Source organism: Myotis daubentonii, chromosome 9 (assembly GCF_963259705.1).
Source record: "Myotis daubentonii chromosome 9, mMyoDau2.1, whole genome shotgun sequence".
Lineage (NCBI taxonomy): Eukaryota > Metazoa > Chordata > Mammalia > Chiroptera > Vespertilionidae > Myotis > Myotis daubentonii.
Genome location: NC_081848.1, coordinates 11,567,086 through 11,588,321, shown reverse-complemented (window position 1 = coordinate 11,588,321; position 21,236 = coordinate 11,567,086). Strand labels below are relative to the sequence as shown.

At 39.1% G+C, this 21,236-nt stretch overlaps 1 protein-coding gene across 1 annotated transcript in view; it reads left to right on the top strand.

Moving 5' to 3' along the window:
• The window catches only part of LOC132241716 (caspase-1-like), a 33,474-nt gene that overhangs the window by 8,283 nt on the left and 3,955 nt on the right, over positions 1-21,236 (top strand). The window contains exons 8-15 of the mRNA XM_059710636.1: positions 2,063-2,172; positions 2,869-2,965; positions 9,823-10,101; positions 15,053-15,168; positions 16,024-16,197; positions 17,370-17,604; positions 18,446-18,589; positions 20,081-20,190. Of these exons, the coding sequence (XP_059566619.1) occupies positions 2,063-2,172; positions 2,869-2,965; positions 9,823-10,101; positions 15,053-15,168; positions 16,024-16,197; positions 17,370-17,604; positions 18,446-18,589; positions 20,081-20,190 (1,265 nt within the window). The remainder of the gene's footprint in view (positions 1-2,062; positions 2,173-2,868; positions 2,966-9,822; positions 10,102-15,052; positions 15,169-16,023; positions 16,198-17,369; positions 17,605-18,445; positions 18,590-20,080; positions 20,191-21,236) is intronic.

Below are 21,236 nucleotides of genomic sequence, written 5' to 3'. Positions count from 1 at the left end.
CACACACACACACACTCTGTAGGGAATGGATATCTGTTGAACTTTCTATGACACTTCTGAAGAACAACGAAAGCAGTCCTCCTAGTTTAAATCTCCAATTATCCTTACCCACAGAGATCACATATATTTTCACTAAATTAGTAATTAGTAAACTTCCATGGTGCAAACATAGTTTCCTGGAACTGCTTGGGATCTGTTGAGAAATATCTACACTGGAAGTAAATTAGAAGATGACTCCACTTAGGGAAGGTTTACAATGTTGGGCTCAATCATCAGTTCAATTTTCCTAGACATCAGCATGTATTTACAGAAAAGTAGTATTTATAGGGACAGAGAGAGAGATTAAAAAGCAGAAGAGGCATATTGAACCTCTAAGTTAAATTGTTTTCAACTAGAAGTATAGAGTGGATGAAAAAGAAAAAAAAAACATAATGATTTCTAAATCTAGGCTATGGATTAAGAATACTGACAATTATAATCTGTCCCTGCCATTTAGTATTTTGTAAAATAGTCTTAGTTATTTAGCCTCTCTGGGCTTTATTTGAATTCCTTACTGATTATATATATATATATATATATATATATATATATATATATATATATATATAATGTTTTGAAATTCAAATTTTGTGTGTGTGTATGTTGACCATATCTTAATGTAGAAATCCATCATTTTTTCCCCAAAATCAAAACAGTGATGCTAGGCAAAAAGTCCCACACACTTATAGCTTGAGTGTATTTAGCAGATTTTAGTATTATACATAAATTTTCTTTAAAACCCTTTATTCCAGCCTTCCAAAAAGATTTACCTCTGGCTATATAGTCTTTTGTAGACCTCCTGGCTTCTCAAAATCTGTCTTGCTGAGTTCTTTCTCCTTTTCTTTTACTTTCCTCACCCCTCCATTGCAGTTGGCACTTAAAAACTTCAATTCTGTCATCGTCAGTTAGTTATCTTCCACTAGTAAACGTAGCTTCACTTTCTCTGGTGTTAATTGCAAGCACATTGTGGTGCTCTCCTGAACACACGGGGCGATTTACTCCCTTAATTTCACAAAGAACGTGTGGAGATTTCTGCCTCCATCCTCTCTCCCATCCCCTTCTTTTAATAGAAACCAGCTTCATAAAACTCCTGTGGCTTTAAATAGAATTTTAACCTATTACTATTACATGTTTTATTACCAATTATTGGCTAAAAGGTTTTGTTAAAAGTTGTGTCCATGGTTATATACAGAGCTATACCACTTTTCTCTTATATATTTATTTTTAAAATTTTAAAATGGCTCAGTGATTTCTATGTGTCTACTATTTATATAATTAATATCATTCTTCAATATTTCTCTTTCATAAGGCTGTTTTGTCCTACAGTAGAATACGATCTTTCTCTCTTACTTTTTTTTAGGTTTGTACTTCTATTATATTGGTAGCATTCTTATATTCAGTTAACCTTTTCTTTGCACAAATACCTTATGATCAATAGTATTTGATTTTAATTAAATTATTTACCAAGTCGACATTTGAAATGCTATTAATATAATTACCCTGTATGGACTGGGTATAACACATCCTATATTCTCCTAGACACTAATAATAATTATATCTAATCTTTCAATACAGTTTTATGGCAGAAAATTTTACCCTCCCTACCCTTTATAGTCAAGGCCATTGCATTTCAGAGTGTATAAATAACTTAAATTAGAGTCAGTAAACAAATACTCTTGGGATCCACACTCAGGTATTTCTTCCCTAAGGCCCAATCACTTCTCTCTACCTCATTCTGCCCTCCCCTTCGTATCTACTAGATTTATAGATCCGTGAACCCTAAGATAATACCAACCTAACATCTGCCCCATCTATGGCATCCTTCATATGGCATTATCAATTGTCAAGTATCAGTAAAAATATACTCATTACACATTGGATAAATCACTACATGATGGCAAACAGTGTATAGAAAACAGCATGAACTCAACAGGCTTCCTCAGCTGGAGGGGAAATCCTAGCATTCCATCTTTTTGGCCAGACAAGAACTTTGCATGAGATTTGGAATGTGCTTTATTCACAGATAATGTTTCCTGGAGACATCCCAAACATGGCTCTCTTTTTATTATGAAACTTATCAAAAATTTGCAAGAATATGCCTGGTCCTGCGACATGGAGGAAATTTTCCGAAAGGTAAGGCTCTAGATCACTGGTTCTCAACCTTCCTAATGCCGCAACCCTTTAATACAGTTCCTCATGTTGTGTTGACCCCCAATTTCATTGTTACAAATTGAACATAATTATAGCATAGTGATTAATCACAAAAACAATATGTAATTATATATGTGTTTTTCCAATGGTTTTAGGCGACCCCTGTGAAAGGGTCGTTCGACCCCCAAAGGGTCGCGACCCACAGGTTGAGAACCGCTGCTCTACATGTTTCTCATACTCTATTTCCCTGGGTACTTGACTATTCCCGATGGAAACCTAGGGAGCAACTCTGGACAGGCTTATCTCTCAGAAATGCCCTTCTTTCCAAATGAGCTTTGAGTTTCTTTGCTGAGTCAGCAAACCTGAAAGGCAGATCCCATCTGCTAGGATCTAGAAATCAACACCCAGAAAATAATAATTTATTTTTACTCCCCCTGAACCCTAAGGAGACAAACAAGTGGACTTCGAATTCCCTGTGTCCACAGCAATTAGATCCAGCAACAGATTTAAACAGTCTGGTCATCCCATGCTTGGATATGTATATTACTATGATTCTTACAGATGCACAACCTTTTTGTTTTTATGACTTATTTTGCTATACTTTCTCTAATTTTTCCAGCTTAAGTGAAGTTTCCGCTGTTCAAGAAAACAAAAATACAGATTCTCTTTTCCATTTAGGTTCGGTTTTCGTTTGAGTCACCTGATGGTAAGGCACAGATGCCCACCACCGAAAGAGTGACTTTGACAAGATGTTTCTACCTCTTCCCAGGACATTAATATAAGTAAGTTGTATCAGTGTCAATGGACAGATGTGTGTGTGTGTGTGTGTGTGTGTGTGTGTGTGTGTGTGTGGTGCGGGTGGGTGAGGTTGGGGAAGAAGGCCTCAACTTCATCCTTATCAAGAACTCAAGGCCTCGTGTAGTAAATGGGAGGTTCTAAAAAGATGCTTTCTTCTGGTTCAGTGCATGCTGCTCTTCTCTCAAAGTTCAGCAGTCAGATGCCCCTTTCTCAGGGTCAGCTGATATAGACTGAGATGTGGCCATAAGATGATGAAAGTTCGGTTTTAGATGGCCCCTCCTTACATGCAGTGGGGCAATATGTAGACATAGCATGGTCTCTTCCTTCTGTCCCCATAAGTGGAGTGATCTTTTGACGTGCATTTCTTTTAGCAGGACACTTTTTTAAATATTTGTGTGTGTGTGTGTGTGTGTGCGTGTGTTTTCTTGTAGGAAACCAGGAGTCCTGTCATCCTGTTCCCGCTTTTGGAATCATGTCTGCAGGAAACAGACATTTCTTTCAACATTCTAATAAATCTGAAATTTAAAAAAATGAAAAGTTTTATGGTGTTTTTCTACTCTGAGAAGATAAACAGTGAGATTTGGAGCTTTTAATGGATCCGGAGTCCTTAGGCTTGATCCATGATCAATAAACAACTTAATAGCACCATTCTCTCTTTCTAGACACCATTTTCTGGGCTTTCAGTTTTAGGGGTACAGATGCCAATCACAGTAGCTACCTGACTTCAAAGAACCTGCTGCTCGCAGGAGGGATGCAGAGTACGATAAGTGATGTATCCAAAATCCTAATTTACCACTCCCAGAAATTACATGTTTCTGTCCTTTCCTAAGGTCTTTTAGGGCTGCAAAGTAATTTTGACTCAACTCCAGGCAGCTCACAGTTTACAGTGCTATTGGGAACAGAACCCAACAAACACAAAACAATTAGCTGACAATACATGATACCCTATGTGTTGTATACAAAGTAACATCCTTGTGTGGTGCATTGTTAATGAGTTTGGGGTAAAATCCTCCAGTCAGCAATGCTAGACTTGGGAAGGACTGAAAAGACTACCTTTCACATGCAATTTGAGCCCTTCCTAATCCTAATCCATTAGGAGCAGAGGTGAATTTCTGACCTTTTGAAGACCTTATAAGTTGAATATCACAGTCTTTTTCCCCCCACCAACTAATCTTCTGTACATATCTTTTTTTTACTGCCATGCATTTGTTCTACTACAGCCTGAGACTGCTTCTCTGATGACTCATTGTTCAGAGAATATAAAAAAAAATGGTAGTGAGAAGTCACTTTTAGCGAAAATTAAACACGAAGGCATGTTTAGGCAGTTACAGGAAAGCATGAGGAGAGTGGAGATGCAGATTCCTTCAGAACTTACCCATAAAACCTCAAAAGCACAGGGAGACAGGGAGGGGATGATACCAGCACAGACAAAACAGAAAACAGAAGCTATTTTGGATACTTCTTATCTGGAAATGAAAGGAGACCTGTTAGTTTTAACTTGTTCATGAGTTTTCAGTGAGCAGAGGAGAACTACTGAGGGGTCAGAAAAAGGACAGAGAGAAGGAGGTGTGGGGGCATGGAAGTGAGAGAAGGAAAAGGGAACAAAACAGTCAGAGGTGCCAGCCAATAGGAAAATGTTTCATCATTTACATTTCTTTTCCTTTTTACCCTAAAGGAAGAATGTTTTCTTCCCAAGGGATTTTCCCCGGACTGACTGGTGAACTCAGAAGTTCTAAGCAGCAGTTGCCCAATGTCTGGTTAGTTGCCCCCGCCCCCTGCAATGAGGAAGTGCCAGAAAGTTTCATTTTCAAGCCTGTGACTGGCTTCGCAGCAGCAGGAAGGGGCTGAGGCTGTGGTTACCTATGGCTGGTGAGTAGGGGTCTTTTCTGACTAAAGGTCAGGGACTTTATTTATTGCTGCTGATGAACAGAAATAAGAAAAGGGAAACAAGAACCTGTGGTTTGCAAGCTGAATTCTTCCCCTTATCGGGTCTGTGTAACTTGACTCATCTATGGGACATTGCCTTAGAAAAGCAGGAAAAAAAAGGTTTCCAGGTCTTTTAGACCCAGGAAAAGTTAATTCCTTTCTTTCAGCTCTTGGTAATGAAGGGGAGGGAGAAGACAAATCGAGGAAGTTATTGTTGTGTGAGACAACTCTTGAAGAGTCTAAATGCCCTCTGAAATCTTCTGGCCTGCAGCTATTTCCAAATAAGTCATCTGGGTGACAAACACTCGCCCAGGATCCCACCTGTGGTCGGCAAACTGGGCTGGGGAGCCACATGCGGCTCTTTGGCCCCTTGAGTGTGGCTCTGCCTAAGCCTTAGGAGTACCCTAATTAAGTTCATAACAATGTACCTACCTATACAGTTTAAGTTTTAAAAATTTGGCTCTCAAAAAAATTTTTCAATCTTTGTACTGTTGATATTTGGCTCTGTTGACTAATGAGTTTGCTGACCTAGTAGGTGAACTTTGAATTCCCGCCCCCTTTGCCTTCTCCCGGATTGAATTACAGGCTTGGTCTTTTGAGGTGACTGTCTCTCCCCCTTTCTCTCTAGCCCTGGTGCTAAGGACTCAAGTGCAGTTTTTCCTAGATCGCTATCACAGTTTTTTAAGGGATCAGATCTTCCTTTCCAGGTTTTAACCCTCCAATCCATCCTGTTGCTTATACACAGAAGCTGAAAAGGCACGAGGTTAGCTATGTATGCAGCTAGTAGTCAAACGCGTCATATCACTTTTTTGTTTCATTCTCCTCATTTGAAAGGAAGGGGTTCAACGAGGTCATCAGTTTCTAAACTTTATAACAAATCTGAATAATCTCTAGTCATTTTTAAAAGTTCAGGTTATCCTGCCCCTGAATGTCTCCATCTTAAATAGGCATTCCTAGCCTTATAAAGATCTGCAGATAACGCTTATATAGCTGGTCTGGCACAGGTTTATTTGCAGATTAGAATCATTAGGAAAAGTAATTAGTTATCTTAAAGTTCTCACATTCTAGGTATCTCTACATGTAATTTACTTACTCAGAACTACAGTGTCTCCCAGGTGTTTTTTAAAAAATGTCTGAACATTTCAGACAGGTTTTTCTACCTGTTAAAATATGTTTATCCATTTTTCCATTCATCTCTCTAAAATATGAATTTAATTTCACAAACAAATTTTATATTTACTGTATTTACCTTCCTTTTTTATATATATTATGCTCTTCATGGTATAATCTCTCCAGGGCAGCAGTTCTCAACCTGTGGGTCGCGACCCCTTTGGGGGTCGAACGACCCTTTCACAGGGGTCACCTAAGACCATCGGAAAACATATATATAATTACATATTGTTTTGTGATTAATCACTATGCTTTAATTATGTTCAATTTGTAACAATGAAAATACATCCTGCATATCAGATATTTACATTATGATTCATAACAGTAGCAAAATTACAGTTATGAAGTAGCAATGAAAATAATTTTATGGTTGGGGGTCACCACAACATGAAGAACTGTATTAAAGGGTCACGGCATTAGGAAGGTTGAGAACCACTGCTCCAGGGTTTATGACTCATCTCATGACATTTTACTTAAGTTCCTATACTACAAGGATTGATTGTTTTCTTCAGGAAGCCTTTGGCTGGAGAATAGTGAGTGAAACTCACACTCATGGCTGCGTCTTTAGCCAGGCAGGATGGCCTCACTGATTACTATTTTGGAATCAGGGAATCATTAGATAATAGATGTGACAAATGGAAAGGCAAGAGACAAAAAAAACAAATGGCCCAATAAATATAAACAACCAAATTTGGTTAGCCATTATTATACAATTAACAAGCACAAGGGAAACATTGCTAGCCTAGTAAGAAACAAGGCATCTGGAGCTTATACCTCTGACACTCTGTCTAGTTTGGGAGCCTCAGGTAGGATTTCCTGAAGGCAATTGCATCTCATCTGAGATATAAAGAATAAGGGAGCAGTGGGGAAACAGGAAAAAATGTGGGGTTGGGAGACTGCCCACATAGAGCTTCCTAAGTAAGGGTCTTCTAGAAACAAGGTAATGAGCAAGGTGGGTAAGTGACAGAGAGTGAGGATGGATGAATGAGAAGACCTACATTAGATTAAGCTCAGAGGTTTCATGATTAAATCTAGATTTTAGCACCCTAACTCTGCTTCATTGTGGAAAACAGATTAGAAGGATCCAAAAGTAGATTTACAAAGCTCCTGGAGTAATTAGGAAAAGGAAGGATGTTGGCCTGAAATGGAATAATGTGTAATTAAAAATGAGAGAAGTGGGCAGATTCTGTAAATATTTAGCAGAGAAAATCAATACAATTTGACATGAGAAGGAAAATCAGTTATTCAGAAAACAGGAGAGATTCACTATTAACATATGTGATGAACTTGGTGTTTAGATATCATTTACTAGTAAAGGGAACAGAACAGGTATATACAAAGATCAATTTTATGAAAATGAGTTTAATAACTTTGTGGTATATTGAGAGGAGGTAGATATATGAGTCTCAATTTTAGTATCCACATCTGGGCTGAATCCATAAATTTGGGAGTAATGTATAATGAAGCCATGAGAATGTAGAGATGATGAGAAGAGTACCTAAGACCAAACTCTGGTTGTATTGTTTATCAAATTTCTCCCCATGCCATTCATTCAGTCGACTCTATACCACCTTCTTGAGTGCACAGATGCTAGTAAAATGAAACTGAAGCCCAGAACTCAGGTAGATTAAATCTTCCATACACTAACTTGTATGCTGTTTGCAATTCTTCAAACTCTCTGTTCTAACATCTGTATACTATATTGTATAATGCCGGGGGGTCTTAATCCAGCATCTAGAAGGGTTCAGGAATCTGGAGAAGGGCTGTGGCATAAATTAATCACGAGTCCAGAGATGAAACATAATTTTGGAAGGCATTTGGGGGGCCAGAGAAGACTTAGCTGAAGGAACTAAGTTCTCCTTGTCTCAGGACCCCTTGCTTTTTATTAACACAAATTGTCCTAAGGCAAGGTAGATATACACATCAAAGGGTAGGGCTACTATACAGAATCCATTGTCCCATTGGAGGAATTGCTTTCAGCTGTTCGGGTGTTTGGCCAGTAGGAGGCAATAACATGTAGATTGAAATGCCCTCAGCTGTCTGCAGCAAGCAATCACTGATGCATCTTTTTCAGGGTTTGGGGAAATGCCCTCCGCCATTTCCAGATGATTCAGCCCTGATGACATGCTGGAATTGGCTTCTGGCAATAGTATCTCCTTGTTTTCATTACCTTTTCTAAGAAGACTTTGTGGTCTCACCTGCAGAAATTTACCAAGTCTTCTTTGAGTCCCTGAAACACTTTGCATTATTTTAAGTAATTCTTCACCAAGTATCATGTAATGTAGTTTGATGATTTAAGAGTGGGGGGGGGGTGCTTTGAACCCCTGAGTTTGATTCCCTTCTCTCCACTAACTAGACACACTGTGCACTAAACATACAATTTGGGTCAATTACTTAACCAATTTCTCTGTGTCTGCTTTCTTTTTTTATGTAATAGAATTATTAATATTCAGGTTAGATGGAGTTTTGGTAGAGTTTAAATGAGAAGATTCATGCATAGCACTTGGCACCAGTGGGGGCTTGATAAATATGAATTATTATTACTGAAGCTGTGCTGTAAAAATAGAATGTGAATCCCAATTTGTGTGATTTGGGGCAAATGATCTTGAAATAGAGAAAAATAACGTCTATCTCATTAGATTATTGTGACGATATGGCATATTAATGTTTGTATTTAGTACAGAGACATGTAAATAATAATAATAATAATAATGTTTTACATTGCTTTATATGTATTTATTTTTCAATAAATTTAAGTGGGCAAGAGATGTTAGCTAGAATTAAACTAATTGATATAAGGTAACATTTAATTTATTTGTAATTTCCATGTTTCTTTCTCATAATCACTACTAAATAAAAATTTATTGAAATAATTCAAGATGACATGGAAAATGAGGCTAGTGTTTCTGGGCTCAAGTTCTTGTTCAATGTCCTGGCACCTTTTCTTTAGAAAGTGTCATTTTATGTCAAGGCTATCCTTCTATCTAGATGGACTGAATAATTATCTTAGAATTAATTGAGAATTGATGAAATATCCTGCCTTCCCATATATGTGTAAGTCATAACTGTGGTATTAAAAAAATATTTAATATATTGACTTCTATATTCCTCTATAAAAATTCAAACTATCCCAGGCAGTAATAAATTAACTTGTTATCAAATTAATCTGCCATCTTGAAAGATTAGTCAGCAGATTATTTCCAACTCTAAGTTTTGATTGAGACAAGATTTTAAAGTATTGGGAGCCTGGATGCATTTATTCACTTATTCATTAATTCATATTTTCAGCTAGGCTATAAGTACTTTTAAGAATTTAAGCACAAAGATGTAACTAAGAGATGTGGATGCAGACTGTGGATTCAAATGCATAGTGCTTTCACCAGGAAAACTAAATACATAGAGAAGACAGATTCTGTGGTCTGGTGGGACAAGAGCATGGACTTTTCTTGGAGCATACATCGTCACTATGAGATGGAGAAAAATAGAGAAATATAAGACCAGTGGGTGACATTAGGCTCAATGTCAGAGGAAGGAGATAAGAAGCTATCCAAAAATCAAGGGACAGTAATCATTAAACAAAGCCTAGTACGCTTTTGATGCACTGCCAGAATGCCACAGGCACAATGAAAGAGGGATGTATTTTATTGGGGAAACGTTGAAATAGTCAGAAGGTATTTCACCTTTCAGGGGGGGAGGGTCTCTAAATATAGTGCAAAACTCTTTAGGTTTTGCCCACAGTTGAAGGAGTCTTTGTATTTCTGACAGATAAACTCAACAAAAACCCACTTAAGGCTTTGGAATCTATCGGGAAAGACCTCTTAGTTGAAGTTTTGGATGGATTGGTGAAAAAAGATGTTCTAAAATTGGAGGAAACTGACAAGAAAAAATTCAATGAAGCCAAACCTGGAGACAAGGCCCGGGTTTTAGTGGACGCTGTGCGAGGGAGACACCATGAAGCAAGTCAAGCCCTTGTCCAAACCTTCCTTAACACAAACAAAAATTCCATCAGCCCAAAAGGTAAGAATAGAGGCATTTGCAACAAATATCTCAAATTATCTGGAATCTGTGTATCTCCAATGCCCCTCCGGTGTCCTCTGTAAAGCCCCCATGCTTAGTTACTAAAATATTATTTTCACTAGTTTCATCAGTACCTCTTAGGGGCTACCTTGCACTGTGTGAGAGGGGGCTTGGTTTCTGACTAGCTAAGAAGCTGAGGGTTTGTGTTCAGGTTGCTCATGGAAAGAGCTCACTGTAGAGACTTTGTGGTTAGGGCTACCTGATCCCGAACCCTGGTTCCGCCACTTTGGACACTACATGCATGACTTCCTTCAAGTTTCTGTATCTCCAGAAACTTGCATCAGTATTAGCATCTGTGAAATGGGGGCAATTTTAGGAACTCTGCGGGGTTCATAAGCCTAAGAACAGAGTGCTAGGCATATGCGGACAACTCCTAACATTTTATTTCTCACCCAGCACTCTCCCCTGAGCTCAGATACATTGAGCTCTGGCAGCATAGTCTCTATTTCCACTCAAATATTCCTCCGGCTTCACACAACTAAAATATCTGAAATTATACACTTGATGCTCCTCATCAAATCTATTCCCTTTGTATCTCATTAGAACTATAATCCACCAATTTTCTTAATCCAGAATGCAGCTGTTGTCTTTGCCAATGAATGAATAAGAGCTCTTAACAGAGTGCCAGGCACATAATAAATATAAGATGAATAAGCAAACAAAGAACCTGCATGCAATAAATATTAGTAATCATGATTATCATAGTAATATTTAGAACTTTCCAGTAACACCTAGAAAGTTTAAAATATATTAAAATCTTTCAAATATGTTGACCTAGATTGAATTACAAATGGTACTAGAGATTACATGTCCTCAGGCTCAAATTCAACAGTGACTGACTCTGCTTGCTGCAGAGTTTAACCTAAAATCCCAACCTTGTGTAGTAGAGCTCATCAATAAGAAAAAGTAATGCACAAAAGGCTACATACATTATAGAGCCCTCCAAATTACATATAAGCTTTTGTTTCCTTTTTCTTTCCTCTTTTTAAAATGTCTCTTTATTACTGAAAGCATTACATGTCCCGTTTTTCCCCCTCCTCCCCCCAGGCCTTCACCATACTAGTGTCTGTGTCCATGGGTTATGCATATCTGTGTATCAGCTTTTAAAAGAAGCCCTTCTCTAGGTGGAAGGGACATTCCCCCCAGCAGGAAGGACACGCTTGTCTGGTAGATGTCCAAGATTGTGGCCTGAGCGGTGTTTTCATTAACATTCACGCTGCTCCTTGTACAGGTTTATTATTTTCTCTTTAATCTGGGATGGGGTAGGAATAAGTGAATTTTTTTTCCAAAAATAAAACATTTGCAAATAAAAATCAGATTTAAATAATAGAAATTATAAAATAATTTCAGCAACCCCAGGAATCACCATAAGCATTAAACCAAACTGATGTAAACCACTGCACTGGCAGAGGTAGTGAGTGGCAGGCAGGAGGCAGGGGTACATCCTATCATGATGTGTTGTGTGGTTCCCTGGGCTCTATCTGCACATGGAACCTCCAGGGCAGGGGTCCTCAAACTTTCTAAACAGGGGGCCAGTTAGTCCCTCAGACCGTTGGAGGGCCGGACTATATTTCAAAAAAAAACTATGAACAAATTCCTATGCACACTGCACATATCTTATTTTGAAGTAAAAAAAGAAAACAGGAACAAATACAATATTTATATTTGCATGTGGCCCGCGGGCCGTAGTTTGAGGACCCCTGCTCCAGGGTGATCCTAGGACAACTAAGGTTCACAAGCTTAGCAGGCCAGGAAGATGGGTAAGATGAGCTGTTAGAACAAGTAAGGTCCTGGCCAGGCATTTTGGACATACCACAGATATAATTCTGAGGGTCCCTAGTATAATATTGAGGGAATGATGTAGAAATTGAAGAGAAAGAATACAAGGTATTTGTCTGCTTATTTTATTTAACAAACTCATATATAGACACATATGATTGCTATTTAGTCAGAGAGAAAAGTACTCAAATTGCTACCCATCGAGGGATATGGTTTTGTCTCATCTAATACCAGTCCCTTCCCTTTTATATCATTTGAAGGGGTTTCCTGAATATGTCCTTAGGTAACAGGTAAACTGAGCTTTTTAAAGTTTTATCTAAACTCCTAATTCTCTCATTTCTTTCAGCTCCATTCCCAGGCTGCTAGAAACTCCTTTCGGGCAGCAGGCTGCACTATAATATCTATTATACTAGAGGCCCAGTGCACAAAATTCATACACGGGGGTGTGAGGCGGGGGGGTCCCTCAGCCCGGCCTGCAGCCTCTCCAATCCGGGATCCCTTTCACAATCCAGAACCACTGGTTCCTAACCGCTCACCTGCCTGCCTGCCTAATGGCCCTAACTGCTCTCCCCTGCTGACCTTATCCCCGTAACTGCCTAACTGATCCCCCCTCCTGGTCTGGCCTGCCTAACTGCCTAACTGCTCTTCCCTTGCTGGCCTGATCCCCCTAACTGCCTATCTGTGCTCCTCTCCTGGCCTGATTCCCCTAACTGCCTAACTATTGTCCCCTCCTGGCCTGATTTCTCTAACTGCCTACCTGCTCTCCCCTCCTGACCTGATTCCCCTAACTGCCTAACTATTCTTCCTTGATGGCCTGATCCCCCTAACTGCTTATCTGACCTCCCCTCCTGGCCTGATCCCCCTAACTTCCTAACTACTCTCCCCTGCTGGCTTTATCTCCATAACTGCCTATCTGCTCTCCCCTCGTGGCCTGATCCTCCTAACTGCCTAACTATTCTCCCCTCATGGCCTGATTCCCCCCAGCTGCCTAACTGCTCTCCCGTCCTCGTCTGATCCCCCTAATTTCCTATCTGTGCTCCCCTCCTGGCCTCACCCCCCTAACTGCCTATCCGCTCTCCCTTCCTCTCCGCACCTTTTGGAACCCCAGCGTAGGCTTGCTGAGAGCTATCCACCACGGCCCTGCACCCATTCTGATTGGTCGTTACATGATAGCATGCTGGCCAATTTGCATATTCCTCTATTATTAGTATAGATTGTAATGAGAGGATTTGTTTTCATGCTAATTTGTACTATTAGATGTAACACAGAAATATTAAATCCCAATCTTAACTGCAAACACTATATTTATACAGATACACAATGGTCATTAGGAGATGATGTTTCTTAAGTTAGAGTGCTCACCAAACTTGCAAATAACCTGGAAATAGAGGAGGTTTTTGCTGAAAAATATCCCATCTAATGAGAGAATAACCCAGGACCCGGGGAGTCTTTACATTGCCAGAATCTTCTGGAATGAGAAGGGAGAGCATGTCTCTGTTTAATCTATAAAAATATTTAGAATGCTTGGTTTCCTTAGAGACTAACAATTTGCTGCATCTCCAGAGCTCTGGTGTTTAGCATATATTTTAGAAAGAAGTTTATAAAAATATTATGAAAAAACTAATGGAAATAAATGAGTAAAATATAAAAATATATAAAAAATAGAAACTAAACATTTGTACAGGATAATATTTCTTTTTCTTTTAAATAAAAGAAAATCAGGGAGTTCCTTGATTGGTTCATGTAACTAACCATCAAGGTTTCTTTCTGGACAAAAACCTTGTTAATTAGATCTTGGCAAACCTCTCTTCTATTGTTTATGCATTCTTACTCATTCCTCTGAAAGGAGGGGTGCTGGACTTTTCCAGTCTCTTGCAAAATTTGTCAAGTGATGCCAAGCTGTGACGGATACAGTTAAGTTTCTGCAAGGACTGGGTCAGGATGAGACAGAAACAAACTTCTTCAAAAGGGAGGAGTTATTCCCTCACATTTTAAAACATGGGTTGAAAATTTAGTGTCAGTTCATCAGAACTTTGGAGGCAAGGACATCCAGTGTATGTTAGAATCTCCAAGCAAAATGTTGTCCCCCTGGCCCTGGAATCAGTACTCTGGTGGCTAGTTAGCTTTTCTCCTTGACATAGCTGACTCTACAGCTTTGCAAAGAATCATAGAAGCCCATTTTCTCTGGACAAATTGAAAATTCAGGCTGAGGTCCCTGAAAAAATAATGCCTATTGGTACAGGATTCAGGATTCTTTTAGGTGCTTAGTGTGTGTCTGTGTCTGTGTTGTGTATAAATTAGGCACAGACTTGGGATGTTATACCATCCTATGTAATAAAAAGCTAATATGCAAATTGTCTTTGACTCGGAGTTCCACAAGGGGGCGGGGCCAGCCTGCCAACCACCCACAGCCCATCCCCCCCTGGCTGGCCAACCTAATTGACCTTGATAATGGCAGGCCGGCCGAACCCTGCCCATGCACAAATTTTTGCGCCGGGCCTCTTGTCCAATATGATAGCTACCAGCCACTTTGTGACTATAAAGTGCTTGAAATGTGGCTAGTAATACATGTTAAAATGATAATAGTTTGAATATATTATGTCAAATAAAATATCATTAAAATTAATTTCATCTGTTTGTTTTTCCTTTTTAGTGTGAACATTAGCAAAAATTGAATTGCACATGTGACTTAATTATGATTCTAATGAATAGCACTCTATTAAATATTTATTCAATGTACTCTTGATCAGTGATAAGAAACCATCCAGTTAGATGAGTGAGTGCTTTAGAGTAAAATATAGCCAGACTCAGGCTGTTTTAGCTAAATATAAAAAGCCTAATTTTGACCGAAGTCACCAAGGAAGGTGTTTTCCTTTTAATAATCATAATCTAGTATTACATTTTTGGGTGGATCTGCTACCAAGAATTTCCCCCTTTTTCCCCCAGTCACAATACACTTCTTCATATTAGAGATTAAATACAAAAAAAAATTCCTACATTTAAAAGTGTTTAAAGAACTTTTCATGACTTACCTTCTCTGTCAGTATGTCTTAGGTGATCATGGGTAACAGATGCAGATATTAAAATTACATCATGTGATGTCATGTGATAGATCCTGCAGTTCCTCCAGAAGTTACTGGGCCAGCTGAGTCAGCAGAAACTACAGATACCCTCAAGCTTTGTCCTCCTGAAGAGTTCCTGAAAGTGTGTCAAGAAAGGGCTGGAGAGGTACTGTGTTCTATCCATAAAATAGAGACAGAGAGAGAAGCAATTGCTTTCACTGAGTACTTGATTCCCTAAAGCACTAATTGCAGAGTGGTGGGGTGGGGACAGTGGTAATCATTTTCATAGATGCTTTGAGCAAGGAGGAACTCATTTGCCTCACACAGATTCCAATTTTCTTTCAAGCTCATGATACAATACAGATTTCTCTTCATTTATTTATTCTATTTGAGACTTATTACAATTAAGCTGTAGCTGTAGATCAAAATATTTAGTAGTTATTTTCATGCTAGTTGAAAAGCCTAGACACAAAACATGACTTAAAATACAATTAAAGCCTGAAACCCATTTTATCTTGCTGTGTTAAAAATAATACTGAAATAATGATGTTACCAAAGGCAAAGCATCTCTGATGTATTTATTTTTAGCTGGAGCCAATAGAAAATGTCTCCTAGTTTTTATGAAATTTGATCTGAACCTTGAACACTGAGAATGATTTGACTAGGTGGAGAAGAGAGAGGAGAAAATTATGGTAGGAATTGTTCTAGACTCTTCAAGATTCTTGAGTAAGTGTAACAAATATGTTCTAGGTCCACTTCTGGGCTCTTAGAAAATAAGTTACATTATTTTATTTTTCAGTCTATTTTTATTTTTATATAACCTGAAAGTTCTAAATCACTTTTAATTCTCACTTATTTCTTTTGTCAGTTCAATCCATTACAAAGAAAAAGGCAGGGTCTCTGGTACAGGAGAGGGGAGAGAGCAGATCCATGATCCTGTAACAAAGCAACAGAGATTAGTACATGAAGGTTTAAAAGAGATTTCAGTAAGTCAAACTCACTGCATATCCATTTCCTGCAGATCTATCCAATAAAGAAGAAAACAGACCGCACTCGCCTGGCTCTTATCATATGCAATAGAGAGTTTCATCACCTTCAGCCCAGGAAAGGGGCTGACCTTGACATCACAGGGATGAGAGAGTTGCTTGTGAGCCTTGGCTACAGTGTGATTGTGGAAGAGAACCTCACAGCCAAGGTAAGGGCTCCTCACCCACCCCACACACCCTCCTACTAACAAACTAACTTTATAATGATAGCCAAATGCTTTAACCACCTTAGGGCACATATTCCTCTGTGTGGGCACGTGCATGTGAGTAGGTGTGTTTATAAAATGAAATTATTACATAGATGACATCTATGTCTCTTTGGACTCCAAATATCCTCAATTCCATGAAACTAGACAGAAAGTGCCTGGCATGTATACCCACATAATTCTTGGTTCCAAAGTGAGGTGATTGGGATTCAGACCTAACATTCCCAGAAAATTCTAAAGTAATGAAAATTTAAAAGGCATGTAGTCACCATATAAATACTGAGTCCTGACTTGGTCCCAGGGCCTATTTTGGCACTGAGGGTAGGTCTGTGAATGAGACAGGACATTCCAAGTTTGAATTGATTTAAGTTTACTGGTGGGAGGCAATCATATGAAAAGAAAAACAGAAAATTTCAGAGATTTGATGTGTCTCGTGACTCCCTGTAAGAGTGAAAATGAAGTTAAAAGTATTTTAAACAAGAAAAAGAGAACATAAGAGTGAATTGGGGAGTGGGGAGTAATTGCTTTGATGGAACGGTCAGGAAAAGCCTTTACAGGAGACAGTATAGGACCTGACAGATGACAACCATAAGAAAGGTCTGGGTATATGTGAATGCAATCCATTCCAAGAGGGATTACTACAATGAAGAGTGTGAGCTACGTATGAAACTGACACATGAAATATATAAAAAGACCAGTGTAAGGAGAGCCTAGGAAGGATGATAGGAGGGAGTACACATATGTCAGAAGTGTGATTTCATTCTAAGCACAGTGGGAAGGGTTGTGGAAGGGAAGAGGTAGGATATATTTATGACGTAAAGTTTCTATTAGGTAATCAGATTAAAGACAGAGATAGAAAGAAAAAGTATATAAGTAAAAAAATATATATATATAAAATATATCACGAGGACAGCTCATATAAAGTTAGCAGGAGCAGGTCCTTGAACCCCCAGCTCCATTGTCAGAAGAAAAAGAAACCTATCACTGAGCAACCACTATCTGAGGGCACAGTGACTGGAACATTACAGGTGTTTCTTATACTGCTCACCATAAGCAGGGGGTCAGATTGGTGTTAGTGCTTGTCCTGTAGAGTAAGACTCCGTGGCCTTTTTCAGGAGATGGAGAAAGTGCTGGTGGAATTTGCTGCCCGCCCAGAGCACAGGACCTCAGATAGTACATTCCTGGTGTTCATGTCCCATGGCCTCCTGGATAGACTCTGTGGGACTCAGCACAGCGATGAAAACCCAGATGTGCTACCTTATGACACCATCTTTCGGATATTCAACAATCGCAACTGCCTCAGTCTCAAGGACAAACCTAAGGTCATCATTGTCCAGGCCTGCAGAGGTGGTGAGTTCTGATATGGAAAAACCAAAGGACATGAGGTGTTTGCAGTGGATTGTGATGTATGTTTTGCTTTTAGGGGAAACAATCCTAGACCCCATTCAGTGCAAATAAAGTGAATTGAATTCTTGGGACATGCCAAGTGGAGTTGGTATCATGAGAGTTTGTCTTTTCAGCTAAGAAATATCTATTCAATTTAATCAAAGGTAAGTGGTGAAGGTGATCTTCAGAATCCCTAATCAATGTTGAAAAAATATACAAACCTTGGAATAAGATCATTTTAATGACATCTGGACATGCCTTACAGGCATTTTGACATTCTCCGGCTTGAGAAGAATGTCATTGGAAAGTGGGGCTGTTCTATAGTAGCAGCACTCTTTTCCCTCATGCATTTTTGAAGGGGAAGTGAGTAGGGAGATGTGGGCTCTTGGGATTGCTGTCAACATTTCCTTTGCTTTTTTCTGACTTCCAATCACCTCTTAGCGTTCTGGAGCAGTGTTTGGAAGAAAAATCAGAAATAGCCTAGCTGAAAACTGGGAACTGGGCTCTGAAATTATGCAGATAAGGTTTTAAGTCCTCTGCTCTTCTTAGGAAAGGGGTTCTTCCAGTTTGTTGATGCCATCACTACTTGCTGGTAAGATGCTGCCACTGTTAATTGGCACGTTGTTCAAAGACACTAGAGAGAGGCCAAGGTATGTGTGTGGAGCAATGGTTTAGTGTGTGTGTGTGGGGGGGGGGGGGGCGCGTGAAGTTGGTGAGAATAAACATTGAAAAAGAATGAGGTAGACAATAGTGACAGTCATACTGATAGAGGCACACAGTTTGCACAATGTTAATGTCTCCACAGAAAATCGAGGGGAATTGTGGGTCAGTGACTCTCCAGCAGCCGTGACAGACAGCTCTTCACAGTCACCTGAGAACCTGGAGGAGGATGCCGTTCACAAAGCACACGTGGAGAAGGACTTCATTGCTTTCTGCTCCTCAACCCCACGTAGGTCTTTCAGTTACAGATAAGGGTTGTGCACCTAAGGCCACCTCAGAGTGATTCTAGAATATTGAGGTAGGCTCCCTGCAGCAGTAATGTAAGACACATTTTGAGGGCTGTCAAAACAATTTACATTTCTCTGACCTATTCTATGGAAACAGAGTTTCTATATTTTCCACTTTTAAAAACTGTACTTTTATACTAAGTGTTGCACTTTACGGTCAAAGGTATACCACATACTAAAACAACCTAATACAAGGAACCCCGTTCCCCATACACTGTTTAAAAAACAGATTTGATTCCATTTTCTATCAAATCTGTTTATCATTTTGAATAGAGTTTTAGTGGATCCTGAGACTGCCTGCCATCCTTAAATTATCAACTCCAACTTCTTTTCTCCATGGTTCTCATTTGATGCTTTTTAGAGGGAGCCATTGCGTGGCTCAGCAAGACAAGGAGATCCTTTAAAAGATGTAGGAAATTATACCCTGGGGCCTAGCGGTTGGTCCTAATAACAGGGATCAGTGTTTAGTTCTTGACCTCTACGTAGTCATCTTAAGACGCTCTAACATTTGAATGTTTCTACTTTGCAAAGTTCTGTTTTAAGTCTTTTCTATTTGTTACCACTTCATGGACATATTGTTTTTCCCTAGCAAGGAGTGAACATATCTTTTTCCATTAATTTTAGAGACAGTGGAAAGGACGGAGAAGGGAGAGAGAGAGAAACATCCATGTGACAGACACACATCAATTGGTTGCCTCCAACATGCCCCCTGACCAGGGGGCAGGGATCTGACCTGAAACCCAGGTATGTGCCCTTGACCAGGAATGGAACCCGAGACCTTCCAGTGTGCAGACCACGCTCTAACTGAGCAACACCAGTCAGGGCTCATGGAGGTTTGATTGACATACAAAATGCTGTATATACTTAATGTATGTAACATAGTGAGTTGGGATATAATATACACCAGTGAAACCATGACCACAATCTCCTTTGGATTTGTTCACCCACTTCGCTTATAATATTGTGAAAGGCAGAATGCTATACACTCTGTAAGCAACCTGGAACCCAGGGAGCCATTTTATGTTGCTTACTGTATAATCATGGGGAAATTCTTTAATCCTCTGAGTGTCCATTCTTTCCTCTGTAAAATGGGGTAATTTCAGTTATTACTCAGGCCATGTTTCAAAACCAAGTGAATGAACATGAAGCACATAGTAAGAGTCATTTCCAAGAATATAATGCAATCATTATGAAGTTCTAGTGAATTATTCCCTTAGTTAAATCTCTGCCAGGTTTTTTAAAAATTTTTTCCTCCTCTTTTTGGAAAATTAGTTAATATAGAGATATAAGTGTTTCCCCTAAACACGTCAAGATAATTCCAAAGCTATGCTTAAAAAACTCAAAAACTACGGGGGGAAAAAACAAAAAACACGTGTGAGAAAAGAAAACATTCAAGGGAACAGCTCAAGGCTTGCCACTCCTTATCTTTACAGATAATGTATCCTGGAGAGACACTACTAAAGGTTCTCTCTTCATCACCCAACTAATCGATTGCTTCCAGAAGTATTCTTGGCGCTGTCACCTGGAGGAAGTATTTCGGAAGGTAAGCTTTTTCTTCTTCCTTTTCTAATCCTGTGTGTGTATGTGTGTGTATGTGTGTGTGTGTGTGCATGTGCTGGAAGATTTCACTCTTATTTTTATTTCAAATGACAATGACAGGCTTCACCAGGCAAACAAAAGTAGAACAGTGCCTGGTTTCCATTATCCAGGGGTTGACATCTGATTTAAAGGAGAAGATGTCAACACAAAATTGCTCGAGATCAAAATAGAACAAAATAATATAACCTGTAAGCTTCTTTGTTATGGGCTATACATTTATTTTAAGTCAAAGAGTGGAAAGTATTTTGAGTTGATTTGTATGGCTTTATTGAATAAATATCTATTGGGTGTTATCCTACTTGGTAATTGTTGCTATCCTGTGACACTGGTGTAAATGAGATATTGTGTTGTAAGGCTACTTGGGAACTTTTTGTGAGAGAGATGGATACTACAATTAGACCAGCAAACACATATGTCATTACAGATTGCGATAGGCTCCATTACATAAAGGATCTAGGGCACATGAAAGAAAAAAAAGGGAGAAGGTATTCTTGGAATGGAGTGGTCCAGAAAAGAAGACCAAATTCCTTTCCCACCTCAGGAAATTCCTTATCCCCCCATTCCTCTTAATTTGTTTTCCTCTGGAGTTCTGAGCACCACTCATTCGACATATATTCTGTTTGTTCTTAGCTGTACTTACTCACTTGAATGCAACCTTCATGAAGGCAGAAATGTGCTCAACACCTCAACATGATGGCACATAGGAATTCATATTCATTCAATAAATCAATGCATGCTGGGTGATAGGGGAGGCTAGGGGACTGTCTAGGGCGGGGGGATAAAATGGATACATATGTAATACCCTTTGTAATACTTTAAGCAATAAAAAAAAAAAAAGAAATAGAGTTCACCACCAGCTACAGCATAGATAAGACAGACTCTAGATATTATTCTTGAGCTAGTTATAGTGCCACAAACTCAAAAAGCAACTCTTAAAAGGAATTGGTGAGAATGATGTAAGCTGGAATCTCATAAATGTCTTATTAATTT